Here is a 16,508-nt window from a genome sequence, read left to right as displayed (position 1 = left end):
GGTAGAAGAGTGAAACTCTAGGAATAACCCCACACTGAATTTTCCCCAAACTATTCCCGTGAGGATGATGCTGACCTCTGTCCCCAAAGAAGGAGCTGTCCAGCCCGGAACCCAGCAAATCTACAGAAGACTGGGGCATCCAAAGACGGCAGTTCTAGTATTCCTGGCTCCTTGGCAGTTCCTAATAAAGCTGCACTACTGGGGCCTCTACTAGCAAGTGGCGGTTTCTCAAGAAACACAACACAGGGTCTTCACAGAGAGTATGTCCACAATGCAATTAGACACCACGGCTGGCCTGTGCCAGCTGACTGGGGCTCAAGCTGAGGAGCTGGTTCACTGCAGTGTAGACTTGGGGCTTAGGCTAGAGCCCAGGCTCTAGGACCCTGCAAGGTTATAGGGTCCCAGAGCTTGGGAGTCAGCCTGAGCCCAGAAGTCTACTTTGTAATTAAACAGCCCCACAGCCCATGCCTCACAAGCTTGAGTCAGCTGGCACAGGCCAGCTGTGGGTTTTTAATTGTAATGTAGACATACCCAGAGAGGATATCAACTGCCTGGAGCTGTACTGTCCTTCCTACTAGCCTGGGTAGGGCTACTGCGGAGATCAAGATAAATGTCTCCTTCTTTCCGCCAAACCACATTGTCCTGAGGACCAGGACAGGGAATATTCAGTCTTGGGCCAATGACAAGACTAAGGTCTGACACCTATCAACCCATCAGGTCTAGAAAAAACGAGTTTGTATGCCACTGGAAGGAGAGTTTCCAGCTTCCCACTTGGATACCCAGCACTTGCTTCTCATAGACTCATAGACTCATAGACTCTAGGACTGGAAGGGACCTCTTGAGGTCATCGAGTCCAGTCCCCTGCCCTCATGGCAGGACCAAATACTGTCTAGACCATCCCTGATAGACATTTATCTAACCTACTCTTAAATATCTCCAGCGATGGAGATTCCACAACTTCCCTAGGCAAGGTCTCAAGGTATTGGCAAACCTGGCAGAGGGGAAAGGCAGGGAAAAGACATGTCTTAGACCTGGTCTATACTAGGAATTTAAAGTGGAATAGCTACCTCTCTCAGGACATAGCAATCCCGACCTAACCACTGGCGTAGACAGTGCTAGTTCGATAGAAGAATTTTTTCTTCAACTTAGCTACTGCCTCTTGGGGAGGTGGATTACCTATGCCAATGGGAGAACCGCTCCTGTCAGTGTAGGCTGTCTCTACACTGAAGCATTACAGTGGTGCAGCTGCATTGCTGTAGCATTTTAAGTGTAGACATAACCTTACCAACTTCCACCCTACAGCCAAAATCTGACAGATCTAATGCCTGGGCACTTAAAATGAAATAGCTCTTCACCTTCCCCTAAAACATGAAGCCCTGCCATTACTGCTCTTCACCACTTAATACAGGACCAAACCATTCTGTGTCTCCCTCCACCTGGTCAGTTGGTGTCAGCCAACTCTTGGGTTGCTGCAGCCAGCAAAGCCTGCACGGGGAGGAAGAAGCACAGATATTCACACTTCCTCCTTCTGCCCTGAAACAGACCTCGCTTCTCCACTGTGGATGAGGTTATAGGCAGAATAAGCCTGGTGAGCAGGAGAGAGAAGGAAGAGCACCTGGGGAAGAGAATCCCAGTGCATGGCAAAAATCTGGGGAGGGAGAAGTGAAAGAGAACGAAAACAGGCTTGGTTTTTTTCTGCCAATAGCTCAGAGCAACTCCTCTGGTAGAAGAGTGAAACTCTAGGAATAACCCCACACTGAATTTTCCCCAAACTATTCCCGTGAGGATGATGCTGACCTCTGTCCCCAAAGAAGGAGCTGTCCAGCCCGGAACCCAGCAAATCTACAGAAGACTGGGGCATCCAAAGACGGCAGTTCTAGTATTCCTGGCTCCTTGGCAGTTCCTAATAAAGCTGCACTACTGGGGCCTCTACTAGCAAGTGGCGGTTTCTCAAGAAACACAACACAGGGTCTTCACAGAGAGTATGTCCACAATGCAATTAGACACCACGGCTGGCCTGTGCCAGAGACCTTCTCTGGCAGGTCTCAAGGTATTGGGACTTAAAAGCTGTGACATATTTATGTAATGTGTGCATTTTAAGAAGTGTTTCAGATGTATTTGTTTTGGGTTGTTTTTTTTCTCCCTCTGAGTCCTGCACTGTTGGATTCCAGCTGGTCAAGACATTTAGGTGGAAGTATGCAATCAAATTTAAAAAAAAAAAACTCTTAAAACACTGGTAAAATAGTTATCCTGTAAAATGTGGCATATCTGGAATCGATGATAATGAAGTATAAAATATTTTTATCTGCATGAGTTTGGAATGAACAGCATAATTCATTTGTAACATTGCTATTCTCATGTAATGTGACCATCTCAAACTCATGCCAATAAAACCTTCATAGAACATAGTCTCTCTCATATGTTTATACATATGTATATATGCACATGTGGGTGTTCACAGACAAATACATTATGGAGTGGCAGAAAACTACTTGGCTAGGTACAACCACTTTCCATTGTAAAGCCCCTTTTAGCAATTCCAATAACTGATTTTAAAAACTGATGTGGCTTAAAAATTGACACATTTATTCTGAGATGAAAAGAGAAATGTTCTGCAAAGTGAGAAGGAAATTCACAGTATTTCTGAATTTCAGATCATTAAAAAAAATACACAACTTGAAACTCTGACATTTGTCTTAACACATGTCTTTCTCTAGCATAATAGCAGCATGCTACATGTAATTTGCTTTTTTTTTTTAAAAAAACCCATGCAGTGTTGATATTTATACACATGAAAGCACAGCATTTAATTTGAGTCGGAATTCAGGTGGTTGTATGAATTTCTTTGACATGACAAGAATGTGGTTTAGTTATTAGGTGGACAGCGTAAGATGTCCTTAACAACTCATTTTTTTGTCTTTAAATGCTTGAGTTTCATAAGTGAGGTGATAAGCAACTACACTTTTCACCCAATAAACTTATTTTTAAATGAAGTTTTTTTGTTTGAGATTAAAATGTCCTTGAGTTTTCTTCTAAGCACCAAATCCCTACATCACAGTTCTATCCTTAAATTAAGAAAAATCTCCAAGTGAGGGACTAGGAAATCCAATGAAGTTGTATAGGTTATAATAGGCCCAACCTCAAAGGGATTTAAGAGATGGTTTTAGCAAAGCATGACTAATTAGCAATTTAGGGTTTAATTTCCTAATTATTATTGGAGGTTACCAAAGGACTTCATTTACACTACTTTTGACTTTATTTTTCAGCCAATCAAAATACAAGATCACTCCTCAATTTACCATTCCAGAAGCAAAACTTTCCAAGATGTTTCCCAGATCTAATTCTAACTTCCCCTACTAGTAACGGATTAGAGGTGATGCGAATCCACAAGAAGAAAAGATCACACCAAGTTTTTTAAAGCAGTAGCTGCATATTAGTGTCATGCTGGTGTTTTTTAGTTCTTTTCTGCAATATGAACATATATTGAATTCCACCTTCAAGTGCTTTTCTGAAACATTTATGTGTTAGACTACAGCAAAATAATAATGCGTCAATTGCATTTTACATTAGTAGTAAGGATGGAATGCATGCAGTTTAAGTTGTTTAAAGCAACCCTGTGAGCATAAGACAACTTACTCTGCGTCATCAGACACAGCAGTTCTGGGGCCGAATCTACAAGACCAAATATAAAATTAGATGGTTGGTAAAAACATGGAATATCAATTGCAATCAAAGTAACACAGCTGGGCAATTTTCATTTGAACCTCAAACCTCTTCATCAATCAAGTGGGCTGAAAAAGAAAACATGCCACTCAGAGGTTATACAAACAACAAATGAGACTTACCCAGTCACACAAAGGAAACTATGTAGAAACAAAACCATTTTTTCCAAAATATAAAAACTGCAGTGAAATACAATGTGAAATTGTTTGTAGAAAGTAGCTCCTGATGGAGACTATGGTATTAGATTAACTGCTATATTAAATAGGGATACATGCAATTAATCTTGACATAAAAACTCTACTGAAACATTCCATAATATAGTGTTCAGAATCATCATACTGAAAATAGGTAAAACAAGTATCATGCACAGTGAGTGAGCCACAATATTCCACGCTTTTTCTCAAGAGAAAAACGTCATCCTTTAAATTGGAACACAACATACACTAGTGTTATCCACAAAAGTGCATAGTTTGCTATTAGACTCATGCATATGACGTGTATTTGTTTTGAATTATGGAAGAACATCCAGAATACCAATCAGCATCCTTACCAGCTCCAATTTCTATTCAAGAAAAAGCAAACTATACAAATCTAAAGATGCCACACATTTCAATATCTTGCTTTTTCTGGAAGCTCCAAACAGAACTTCTTCCAAATCTTTTCCACAAGCCTTTTTTGCATTTTATACTTTCATTAGTCAAATATTTTCTTCCATTAACTATAGAAAAGAAATCAACGCCACACTTGCAACTATTTTATTTGTTTCAAAAGAGTACATTACTGACGCACAGTGTTTGCAGTCCAGCCTAAAATAAGCCAGGCAAGTGCAAAACCTAAATTCTGTAGTGTGCACACACTCTTAACAGGACACAGAGCGCTGCACAATCTAAGCTGAGATTCACTTAGTAAGGAGCTCACGTTTGCAGTTGTTCGTCTCTGGATGACAACACTTTGTTTCTCTCAGGAACTTCCTGAAGCTGTGAAGTTTGATCTGAGTGAATCTGATCAAGACTATGACTACTCATGTGAATAGTGAACGCCTCATCTTGTCCTGTATCAGGGAGATGTTGTCTTTCTTGTTCTTTTTCTTCTCTGTGTTGAGGCTGCACTGCCAGTCGCTGAGGACTGTTAGCACAGATTTGTGGACATTTTTCAGTGATGAATGAGCCAGTGGTGGTAGTGCTAAGAAAGCAATTTAAAACTTTAGTTTATAATTATGATAAATGGTTTATAATATACACATATGATATAAAAAGTCAGATGAATCAGTAAGTAATAAATGGATAGAATTTCACAAGCTAAATGTATGAGGGGCATGCACAGTGGAATTTTGACAGCAAAGTAAGAGCTTGTAATTCTGCTCCACCAACCTAGAAGAAACTTCAGCCCTTTTTGTTTCATCCAAAAATGCAAACCTGAAGTACCACAGTTTATTTTAACTAAGCTACACCAGCACCAGGTTTTTTCAACCTCACATTACTCTGTCTCCACTCAGAAGAACAAGCCTTTCCCATCTTAGCTAGATATAGGACTAGGGAAATGGGCTTTCAGGATAGAATCTGGACAATGATGCAGCCATCGTTTTTTAAATCTTGTGTACCTTTTCCTTTTCAACTACAAACTTTGCATTTCAACCACCATCCAGAAGCTGAACAGCAAGATCCCTTCAAAACTCAGTTTGGAGTTACGCTTGATTGTCAACAGGTGTAACTATTGTCACTACAAGGATAACCCTCCACCCCTCCCATACAGTCCTACCCATTGGGAGCAACGTGCTTACAGGCACCACAGCCTGATTAGAAGGGATCTAGTCCCAGAGTCGACATCTTATGCTTGGTAGCTGATACCAAGCCAGCCCTGCACAGCCACCTAATTTATTGAGTATCATCTATCCTCCTCATATCAGTATCCTCAGTATGGACTTTCCTGGTTCTCTTGATGGAAAACATGTGTTCAATAATAATTAATTATAATTTACCTAGGTATAATTAGTGTATTCCCAGGACATAGTAATTACCAGACTGGATCAGACCAGTGATCCCTCTAGTCCAATTTCCTGCCTCCAACAGTAGTCCATGCCAAGTGTTTTATAGGAAGATGCAAGAATCCTGAAGTGGATAAATATGCAAGAACAATCTACCCAGAGGGGCAGTTTCTGCTTAACCTCCTCAGTTAGGGGTTGATTATGCCCTGACACATGAGGGTTTCAATAAATAACCCTATCTAGTGTAACTGGATATATTTTGGAAACAGAATGTTACAACAGAACTAACATGTTTCAATGAAACATGAGACTCGCCTCTCAGATGCAATTATAGTGAGGAAAAAAACTATTGGAACAAAATAACTTTACCTCTTCATTTTCTTTTCAGGCTTTACAAGTTTCTTAGCTCTCTCCTGGCTACTCTGCTGCTTTGAAAAAGGAACTGGGAGAAACTGTTTAACACTCGGTCCAGGCTGCTTCAGAAAAGCTCCAGTTCTTCTTGCCATCATGTCATCTCTTGGATCTGGAAGTCTCACTTGGTGTTCTGTCCCACCCCTACTCTGGTCTTTCAGTTTCTCATGGCTCTCGTCCCTTGTCACATTACAGCCCATGAAGACAGGTGAAACTGTTCCATGATGTTGTTCCATTGTGCAATTCAAGGGAAAACTGCTGCTGAAGCAATTTTGGGTACCATTACTCAGAAGACCATTGAAAAAGATGGAAAACTAACATTTTTAGCAGCAGTAGCAGCAGCACTGGAACTGTGAACAAGAGGCAACTATGGTGAATAGCATGACATATGCTATTCTTCTAAGCAAATGAAAATTAGATTTTTTTTATGCAGCCCATATTTACAAGTAAGCATTACTCATTTAGAAGCCTCAATAAAATCTGGATGAAGAACTATGGATTGCCCAAAACAACCCTCCAAAAAGATGAATAACCACGTTCATGCTAAACTGCAATTAGCAATCCAAGTCATTCTGTGTAATGAAGAAAACAAGCTGTTTCATGTTCACAGGGTGCATTCTTGTAAGTAATTTCATGAGCTGAATACATGCCACAATTGGATATGAAATGAGTAAAATACATCTTAGCTTCTCTCTCTCTCTCTTTTTTTTAAAACGAGTGGGACAACATTACAGACTGACCCAGTTAGCGTTACACGCAAAGCAAGCAGAAAGCTCTGGTTTTTGGCTTCCATTCTCTAACATTTCTGCTTTCTGTCGAGTCTTCAAATCTCTCTTATGAACTGCTCCTTTCTGTTGCTGCAGAGGACGATTGGTAACTGACATGGGAGAATATGGCATACAAACCGGGCTAGTCTGCCTCCGAAAGGTTCTCCTCCTTCTAGCCATCATATCATCTCTCTCACTGTTTGGTGAGCTCCCATCAAGCTCTTCCTCCCTGCTTTCATGCCATTCACTCAATCTGCATGGAGTCTGGCTCTGAGAGACAACACAGGCAGCCAACTGGATTCCTTGGCAATATTCATCTATACCTGACCATGCTACCTCACTAGTAATACAAGATTATTGAGAGCAGGGGGAAAAAAGAGGAGATGAATAATGAAAAACTAGTCCACAGTGAAGTGAAACATATGAAAGTGGTAAGAAGAGAGATTCATTTCATTTTTATATCTAATTTTACTAACATTTCAGAATAAATGAATTTAGTTGACTGAGTAATTTACTAGTGGTGTAAACTAGCAGTTTCTTGCTATGATGACAGGCTGAATGATTAGAGAAACTGAAGCCAATTAAATGTAAATTCTGAACAAAGTGTGTAACTTCTTAGCACTGTAAGTCTTCCCTAGTTAAATGCCAGAAACAGAAGCACATAACCAGTACAGCTCAGTTTTAATAAGCATACTTCAGAAGATTTCAGAGGTCTTCAAGGGAAAAATAAAAAATCTTCAAGAAAAAAAATCAGTATTGCCAGAACCTGGAGTGAAAGCTGCACAACAACTTCAAATACATAAGCAGCATTTGAAGCAACCCCCTTGGAATAGAAAAAGAAGCAGGCATAGCTAATAAGATTCCTAGTGGAACTAGTGATTTGATACCGATCAAAAATTCAAGTGTGACTCTCAGAGTAAGTTTGCACAATGTTGCTCTGCATGACCCTAGATCTCTCTCTCTCTCAGATTCTGTGAAGACATCAGATAATTTATTACAGCTCCAAAATGCTGAACGAGCCTGTGTGCATAAGGAGCAACTACATCTGGCCACTCTTCCCCATGCAAGTCAGCATCCTGCAAGCAGCAGCTTCATTTTGGATTCAGCAATCTGTTTCCTAGACAACAACATTAAATACCTGGAATCATTTTGTGGTCTGGAGACTTCATTATTATGTTCAATGGTAGTGAGGCTGCAGGCAGTGGCGGATGCAAAGGTTTCATGGCAAATCTGTCTCTCAGCTCTTTCCCTCCCAGTCTCCTCTGTGGTTTCACTGTTGGATATGGCCCTGGCAATACTAACCTTCTCCCATTTCTGTTGATCAATCTCAGTCACTGGCCCAAAGTGCACAAACCTCTGCTTTGGGCTAGAAGCCTTTTTGTATGCTCTTGCTTTGCAGCTAGCAAAATCATCATGAACAGCTGCTTCCACTGCAATTTCAGAGGATGGTTCAGGATCCTTGGCGCATCTGAGGTCTTCTTCACTAGCCAGAACCAGAAACAAAGGAACCAAAGAAAGTTACAAGACAAAAGAAGAACCAAGATCAAAAATCACAAATAGCCTAGCAAACATCTTAGTGTATACTGAGGGCTCTTAGATCCAAAGCCAGAGCATATAGAAGGAGGTGAACTGTCTATGTGGGCTGGAAGCCAAGAGATAGCATAATTCCTCCAGTGCAGTGTTTCTCAAACTGGGGTCGCTACTTGTGTAGGGAAAGCCCCTGGCAGGCCGGGCCGGTTTGTTTACCTGCAGCGTCTGCAGGTCCGACCGATCGCGGCTCCCACTGGCCGCGGTTTGCAGCTGCAGGCCAATAGGAGCTGCTGGAAGTAGCAGCCAGTATATCCCCTCGGCCCATGCTGCTTCCAGCAGTTCCCTTTGGCCCAGAACAGCGAACCGTGGCCAGTGGGATCCGCGATCGGCCGGATTTGTGGACGAGGCAGGTACACAAACTGGCCCAACCCGCCAGGGGCTTTCCCTACACAAGCAGTGACCCCAGTTTGAGAAACGCTGCTCCAGAGAAACTGTGGGAAGCTTGCAGTCTAGTGGCCCCTCCTACTTTTTAGGAGTGTAGTATATGATATAAACACACCTTAGGCACAAGATGTGGATCCGTAGCCATGCCCAAATCTAATCCGACATGTCCCCATGTGCTGTTGGGAAGTGCTAGCAGACCCGTTATCCTCAGGGAATGCTGCTGGCTGTGTAATAGCTGCTTCCTGCAGTGAAGCATTAGGTGCTCCCTACGCCTTCTCCTTAATACAACGCCATGAAAATAACCATAATTTGGCCCTGAAATATTGTGGTGTGAACAGTGAAGCCAAGGATGAAAATGGAATATGTACTCCTTCAAATTTAAGTGGGGTTTTGAGCTGAAACCCAGAATCCTTGCCTAACCTTAACCATTCAGGTTCTAAGCTGAGTTTAAATTGCAGAAGGGGGATATTTTGGATGTGGCCAAAATGTGAACAGAGTTTGCAGGGTGTTGGCATCATCACACAACCAGTTTGCAACTTGCAGCTCATACGTGGTACTATATACCACTATTGCTTCTATGAGAAGAAAGGACAGTTAGTGTGGTGGTTTATATTAGGACCGAAACCACTCAATAACCAAGTCAATGAAAGGAATGCCTGTATTGATGACTACATTTTGCTACAAAATGGAATGCCTACCACTAGGCAGGTGACGGATTGCTATCCTTTGCTGAAGGAGTTCCAAATCACTTGCATGCATTAGTAAGGTGCTTGGACTTATTTTGCATATTTGTTTAGCTCTGGTTTTGTATTTAAAGAACCATTTTCAACACAGCACTATTCAAGTAAAAAAAAAAAAAGCCACTCAAGACATTCAAACAATATTAACTCATATTTTCCATACTGCCATTCCAGATTCACCCATGACCTCGGAAAACAACATACCTGAGCTGCTCGGACACTTTCAGTTTGTCCCACGTCTCCAAATCTGCTTGTGTTATAGAAGCTTTCACAGACACTGGAGACTCTTGTTGCTGGGTAAGGTTACTTTGAGTCTTTCGTTTAGCCAGGTCATCTCTTTGAATATCAGGCACTTTCACCTGCTCTTCCTCCTCCGACTCGTTATCCTGAGACTGCAGGAATGGGTTTTCTTTACGTGTCACAATTTGCCTTGCTGATGCCATATGTACCTGGTTTGCTCTAATTTAATGCACATTCCAAATCAGCAAGAAAAAGCCATTTTGAGGAGTTAGACAATGATAAGTGGAATGTCAATGGCAGTTCAGAGTATAAGAACAAATTGAAACGATGAATAAAGTAGAAAGGTTGGGGTTTCTTTGAGCAAGCATGCAACCAGTTGAAACTGGGACTGTTTCATGTAGACTACCCTGTGAATTCTAATGAGACAGATTCATTGGATGAGTATAGTTTTGAGTTTAACCCAGACAAGTAAATCTGGAATCACTGCAATAGTGTTTAATTCAGTGATGAGATTCATTCTGATAGGTTGTGATGTCCAACTCTCATACTATTAAAGTTATTGTAATGATTGCAAGTTTCATTCCTGAATGTACCAGAACTGGAGAATTCTAATATGGTATGTTCTCCAGATGCCCTTCCAAGATATTACTCACGTCAGAATGCTTACTATAAATGTCGATGTGCCAGATTGTTACTGACTGGAAGGAACATTTTATAAAACTGAAAACATGAACTAATTAAAAAAAAGTTCGGAACATCACAGCTGTAGGTAGACAGATTCTAACAATAGGCTTGCTTAATGTTACCTCTATTAGTTCAAATTTAGGATTAAATATAGATCTGGAGATCTAGTGTGAAAACCCACTAATGATAAAATAGAGTAATATAAAATAAATATTTGTATTTTGTTTCATTGTTTTCATTAGTGGGTTTTTACACTAGACCTCCAGAACTATATTTATTTTATATACACACATCCCACATGCTATCTAAAAATACCTCATGTAACATCAACAAACAAAAGCAGATATGCTTATGTTCTACAGAAGGTGGTTGCCTAACAGAAGTGTCTACAGCATAGTTAACTTTTCTTAAACCCAGTATAGCACCTGATTGGAATACATGGAGTGTTAAGTTGGAACCAATCCGTTTATTTCCAAAATAATGTTAAACAAATTTTGCCACTAATTACATGGTCCCATATCCCATTTAGTTCACAAAGTGCTGTACGCGTATAACCTAGCAGAGGATTTAGCCCTGTCTTTACACAGATTCAAAGAACAGTGTTAAATTAAAAACCATATATAATAAAACAAGCATTTCCTTATTTATATCACAAATTTTCATTAGATTATTGAATTTACTCTTTAGATTCACATTCTAAAATTTACTTTTCACTATTTATATTCATTGCCGGATTTCTCTCATTTTGAAAATATGCAGTGTGCTTTCCTTTTTTCAAATTGTAAGTTTCTTATCAGTTTCACTTTCCAGTTCTCAGGTTCTAGTGCAATTCTACAATGTCTCAACTGCAAACACTAGAAGTTTTGGGGATTTTTTTAATAAAAAAACCTTTCCATTACAATTTTAAAAGATAATGGAGAATTTGTATTGATTTTTATGGATGATTATTTCTCCATTATTGAAATTTTGGGCCAGATATGTCTTAGCTACCAAACAACAGTATTTCACATAGAATGAAATATTACAATAGACAGAGAAAGGTAGTTTGCACACCTGGCATATTCCTGTTTTTCCTTCTGTAATGGCTTCTTAACACCTTCCAGTTTACCTTTATCTTTATTTGTACAGGGCCCAACTAAAAACCGGTTAAATGACACTGTAAGTTTGGGCTGATTCAGTCTTGCTCTCCGGGCTGCAAAGTCATCCTTTTCTAGATCAGGAACTCTGCACACTGCTTCATCTTCTGATCCAGAATCCTTCCCTTGACAATGCATCATAGAGGGTTTCTCCTTGTGAAGAATGATGTCTGGGGTAGGTTCACGATCTTCATATATTTGCTTTTGACTGACACAGAGCAAAATTAAATGGAGTTCCAGAAGTGAAAAGGGTAAAAATGTCAACATTCATTTCCAGGCCATAAAATAAGTGCTGTTAGTCAAATGTGCTCAAAGCTGCTGTTAGTTTAGAGGAGGCCTTCATTTATTTGTTTAGGGCACAATCCTGCAAACCCTCCATGAGGAAAGCTCTCATGGAATTCAACTGCAGCTCCAAACATGAACAGTTAGAAGGATCAGGCCTTTATGCTATTATTTTAGCCACAGATGGAAAGGTAGAGAACACAGGCTCCAAATTATACATTCAGCCATTAAGTGGCGACGTTATTCTTACACACTTCAGGTAAATGAAAATAGTTTTAGTATAAAACTACCAAGCTCGTTTCTGATCATTACTGTGGAATCCTGAGACATCTAGAATTCAGCACCCTGGCTCCTAAATGGGACTGCCAATTTTTCTGTATCCTGGGCAGTCATTAAGACAGGCCCTTTCTTCTCCTGTCCCCCACACTTTGATTTTCCCCCTTTGTAAAGCAAGCAGCAGATAATTTCTTTTGAAAAGTAAGCAGAAATGAGTCCCACTCTCTCTAGACTTGGCAGACTTTGATTTTTATTTTTTATAATTTTGATGGATAATATCAATGTTTATTTTTAAGCATTTTTTTCAATTTAAATCTTCACAGTTGTGGGAAATTACAGGGGTGTTAGATAATGGAGGGTGTCAGACAATAACGTCTTAATTACAGGAGACACAGATTCAAAAAGTTAACATTTTATAACCATAAAACACAAACGCCAACCTCGCATTTTAAAAAATATACAAAATCCTTAAATCAATCCTTAAATCAAACTCTAACAAGTTCTCAAGCAATTTTCTTACTTTGCCTCTCTGTAAATTTCAGTCATCATCAATGGAAATATTTTCATCAGTTTGTGTGTGTACGGAGAAATAGATACTTACTAATAAAAATCTAACCCTTCCAAACAGGTCTATTACAGCATTGAGACATAATGTTGTGTTTTAGTGGTCCATTAATACCTGCATTCTGGAGACGGTGCCTTCAGTCACCTAAGACTGATAATGTACTAATAATATCGCAATATGGCTCTTGATTTCTGGACACCAGAAAAAGATTATTTCTAAATTATGCAATATGCTCATCCAATTTGAATAACCTTTTACAAGAGAAGATAATGAAGAACAATTTACATACGTCTATCCCCACTGGAAAAAAAAATCAAAAGCTTATTTTTCTAGTAATCACTAGAAAAACTAGGACATGAAGACTTGAGCATTACAAGATAGGTCAATATAGTAATATTACTAGGTTCAGACATCATGCCTCTTATTTTTCTTACTGGACACCTTCCAAGTCAGAAAATATGGTAAAGTGAAGATATTTAAAATAATGGCAACAGCTCAAGAGTCCACACATTTCCCCTCTATTTTACAATCAATAATTTAAATTGTTTATTATAATTTTTTTTAAAATGCAAGTTTTCTAAGCAATGCAAACCCATCTTTATCTCTGACTATCTATAGCCCCAGCTGCCCTTTCAGCAAAACTTTAAACAGTCCCAATTTAGACTTTAAAACAAAGATGAAATAGAAGGTTTCCATCAGGCCACAGAATGGTGCTGAAAAGGTCAGCCAGGCATAGGTCCATGAATGCAGGGAAGCAGTTTAAAACTGCCTCTCTTTTCCCTGAGATGCTAGTAGGTGTCCAAGTCACTTTCAGTTTTGCGTCTGTTTGTTGGCACAGAGTTAGTGTGCTTCTTGTTATATTGTTAATATTATCCAGTATTCTAGTCCTTCAAATCCAAGGCCACTCAGTGGACAGTGATCTTCCAAATCCAGTTTTATAATTCCAAGAAAAGTTTGGAGGAATCAATTATAGTTTTAGGCATCATAGATGATTCACATACTTGTTTAAAAAGCAGATGTTCTACACTTTCCTGTGATTATGAATAATTTAGTATGTCAGTAGATCAGGACTGTTGAGTATGTTTATTTAAGGAAGCTAATGTAGTTATGCAAGGAATGTAGCATCAACTAAAAGTCATGCAATGGTTTATGCACCACTGGGGTGAGAGCAGTGCTTGCCTTTGTGACATTACAGAGTTCAAGTTCATTCAAAGAGTATTTTGTGCATCATTAGGCATTTCCAGCATGGACATGCAACAGGAAATGCCACATTTACCTCTTTTTATTTTGTGTTTTACGGATTAACAATGAACACAAAGGTGGTGGAATCTATCTAGAGATCCATGGCACTTAAATGGCTTCATTGCTGTGGTATCTGAGCACCTCACGATCTCTAATGCATTTATCCTCAGTACCAGTGTGAGGTAAAGTATTTTACAGATAGGGGACCGAAGGACAAAAAATACTGAATGACTTGCCCAAGGTCACACAGAAATTCTGGTGGAGCAGGGACTGAACACAGAGGTCTCCTAAAATCCTAGCTTACTCATTAGCATCCTAATCACTGGACCTTCCACTCTAAGGAAAAATGGAAATTCCTCAGGAGAGTAAATTCTGATTGGTAACATTCTGAAGGCTATTCAAGTGTCAGATTGTTTGCACCAATTTCAGACCAGTAAAGGGAATGAAAAAAATACCACCACCAAGTCAACAGCATGCTGTATACCTCATGGGAGGGAGATGTTCTTAGTGAAATTTGAGGCATTTAGCAATCCAAGCATTTAATGAATGCAAAGTATGAGAAGATGTGACAGAAAAACCATGTTTATATTACTTTCACAAGCTCGGCATGATTACATTACTCACGGGTGACATAGCCATGCGAGTTATATAGGTTTTCCCAAAGAAGCAACAATACAATTTATACCACATTAAAATATCACAAATTATTTTTGGGATGCATGGGTAGGGGAAAGTTCTTTGTATTTAAACATTGTTATCTTCCTGAAGATATGCCAGAAGCAGCAATGGGTGAAGTGGAGTTATACTCACAAGTGGATAATAAAATAAACTTATACCATGCCTTGTGAAATGCAGGAGTCCCCAGAACATTTATTATCACCACCTCTATCAGTGGTATTCTAAATGTTTGGACGCATTCCAGTCAAGGGGTCTCACTGAGGGTCCCTCCAACTTACCCCACCTCATTTTCTTCTCTCCATCAGTCTCTCTGAATTATTTTCAGATAAAGAAGTAAGCCCTCGTTGGGAGATCCAAAAGCAGTATCTTCAGAAAATGATTTATAATGTACATACCATTTGGTAAAAACTGGGGATTCCCAGACAAAAAAAGTTTGATTGCACTCCAGAAAGGAGGCTGGGGCAAAGAAAACCGACCACCCAATTGCTACTGGAATGCAAGCTCACCTCCAGCTCTCCCCCTCAATCCAGACTGACTTTAGAAAGTCAGGTCCCTGCCCTAAACAGTTTGCAATATAAAAATACAGACAGACTGACCAACATACAAGAAGGGTACAAGGTGTAAGTGAAATGGTCAAGGTGTTTGGTCACATTTTGATAATGCAATTTATTATTCTATACAGGATCATAAGCTCCTTGGTGCAGAGACTGTCAAGCACAATGGGGTCCTGGCCCATGACTAGGGCTCCTAGGTGCTGTGGTAATACAAATAGATAATAATAGGCTGTGAATGAGCAACACATTTAAACATTTGCTTAAGTGCTAGCTACACTAGAGCCACGGTGTATCCCCAGTGCCCTTCAAGTTTGCCATTATTAATGAGCTACTATCTTGTAGGCATCACAGTAGATTGGGGTCATCAGAGGACTGGAATATGGAAAGGCTGGTGCCTTGCATACTAGCTCAGAAAAAGTTTTCATGGATAAGAAATAGTGTGGAAGAAAAGAGAGTTGTGGGAGAAACATCTAGGCTGGCATCATGGGCAGAGCAGAAGGGATGGAGGGAAAAGCAAAGAGAAACCAGAACAGGAAAGTATGGAGGAGCAGAATTGTGTAGGTCCTTGAATGATAGGAAAAGAAGCTTGAACTTGATGTAGAGGAGGAATGAGAGCCAGATGAGGAAGGGGAGTCAACGGAGTGATCCAAAGATGGGGCAACAGTGAACGGGCAAGAAAGATGACAAAGTCGATTCCTCTCCCTTGTTTTACCCTGAAGTCTGCCTCATCTCTTCTCCTTCCCCATTCTCCCTTTCCCACTCACACATGCTGCAACAACTTTCTCCCTACACTAATTATTGTTGTTACTCTTTCCTCCTGCCAAAGCAGCACAAAGGCACTTTGTGAAAGGAGGAGATCAGAATCCCTGCTGAACCATATGCTTGTCTACATGTGCATCTGCCTTGGAGATTAAAATCAGTAAATCAAAGCAAGATTGGAACAGGGGGCTGACAGCCAAAGGTTGTAAGTATCCTCCAAAAATAATACATGGGCTATAAATATTGTTTGTTACACCTTGGATTGCCAAACACAGTACTATTGTCTTGGACTCAAACTATGCTGCACTATTATCCTTCTGGTTTATGAACTACTGACCGGCGGCCTGCAATTAACTGAGGCAGGATGAGGCTGTGATTTATGACTGATTGCAAATTCTTTTTATTAGTATTTTGGCTCACATCCTAGGGAACCACTTAGTTTGTCTGTTACCTTGTATAGCTCTTCAGTGCCTTGGCTAATACATGCATTGGT

The 16,508-nt window shown here is 40.0% G+C and overlaps 1 protein-coding gene across 11 annotated transcripts in view; it reads right to left on the bottom strand.

The window, feature by feature from the left end:
* LIMCH1 (LIM and calponin homology domains 1) overlaps positions 1 to 16,508 on the bottom strand; it is a 305,429-nt gene that overhangs the window by 76,471 nt on the left and 212,450 nt on the right. For 7 of the 11 annotated variants that reach the window (XM_030563853.1, XM_030563854.1, XM_030563849.1 and 4 more), the window contains 6 exons: positions 11,577 to 11,867; positions 9,804 to 10,058; positions 8,024 to 8,368; positions 6,077 to 6,379; positions 4,642 to 4,905; positions 3,637 to 3,672 (listed from right to left, as the gene is read on the bottom strand). The exons of 1 other annotated variant lie outside the window; for it this stretch is intronic. In XM_030563853.1, coding sequence (XP_030419713.1) covers positions 3,637 to 3,672; positions 4,642 to 4,905; positions 6,077 to 6,379; positions 8,024 to 8,368; positions 9,804 to 10,058; positions 11,577 to 11,867 — 1,494 coding nt within the window. The remainder of the gene's footprint in view (positions 1 to 3,636; positions 3,673 to 4,641; positions 4,906 to 6,076; positions 6,380 to 8,023; positions 8,369 to 9,803; positions 10,059 to 11,576; positions 11,868 to 16,508) is intronic. 3 more of the 11 variants (XM_030563856.1, XM_030563858.1, XM_030563848.1) reach the window with 2 other exon arrangements.

This window comes from Gopherus evgoodei, chromosome 5 (genome assembly GCF_007399415.2).
Source record: "Gopherus evgoodei ecotype Sinaloan lineage chromosome 5, rGopEvg1_v1.p, whole genome shotgun sequence".
NCBI classification, from domain to species: domain Eukaryota; kingdom Metazoa; phylum Chordata; order Testudines; family Testudinidae; genus Gopherus; species Gopherus evgoodei.
This window is presented reverse-complemented; position numbering and strand designations above follow the sequence as displayed.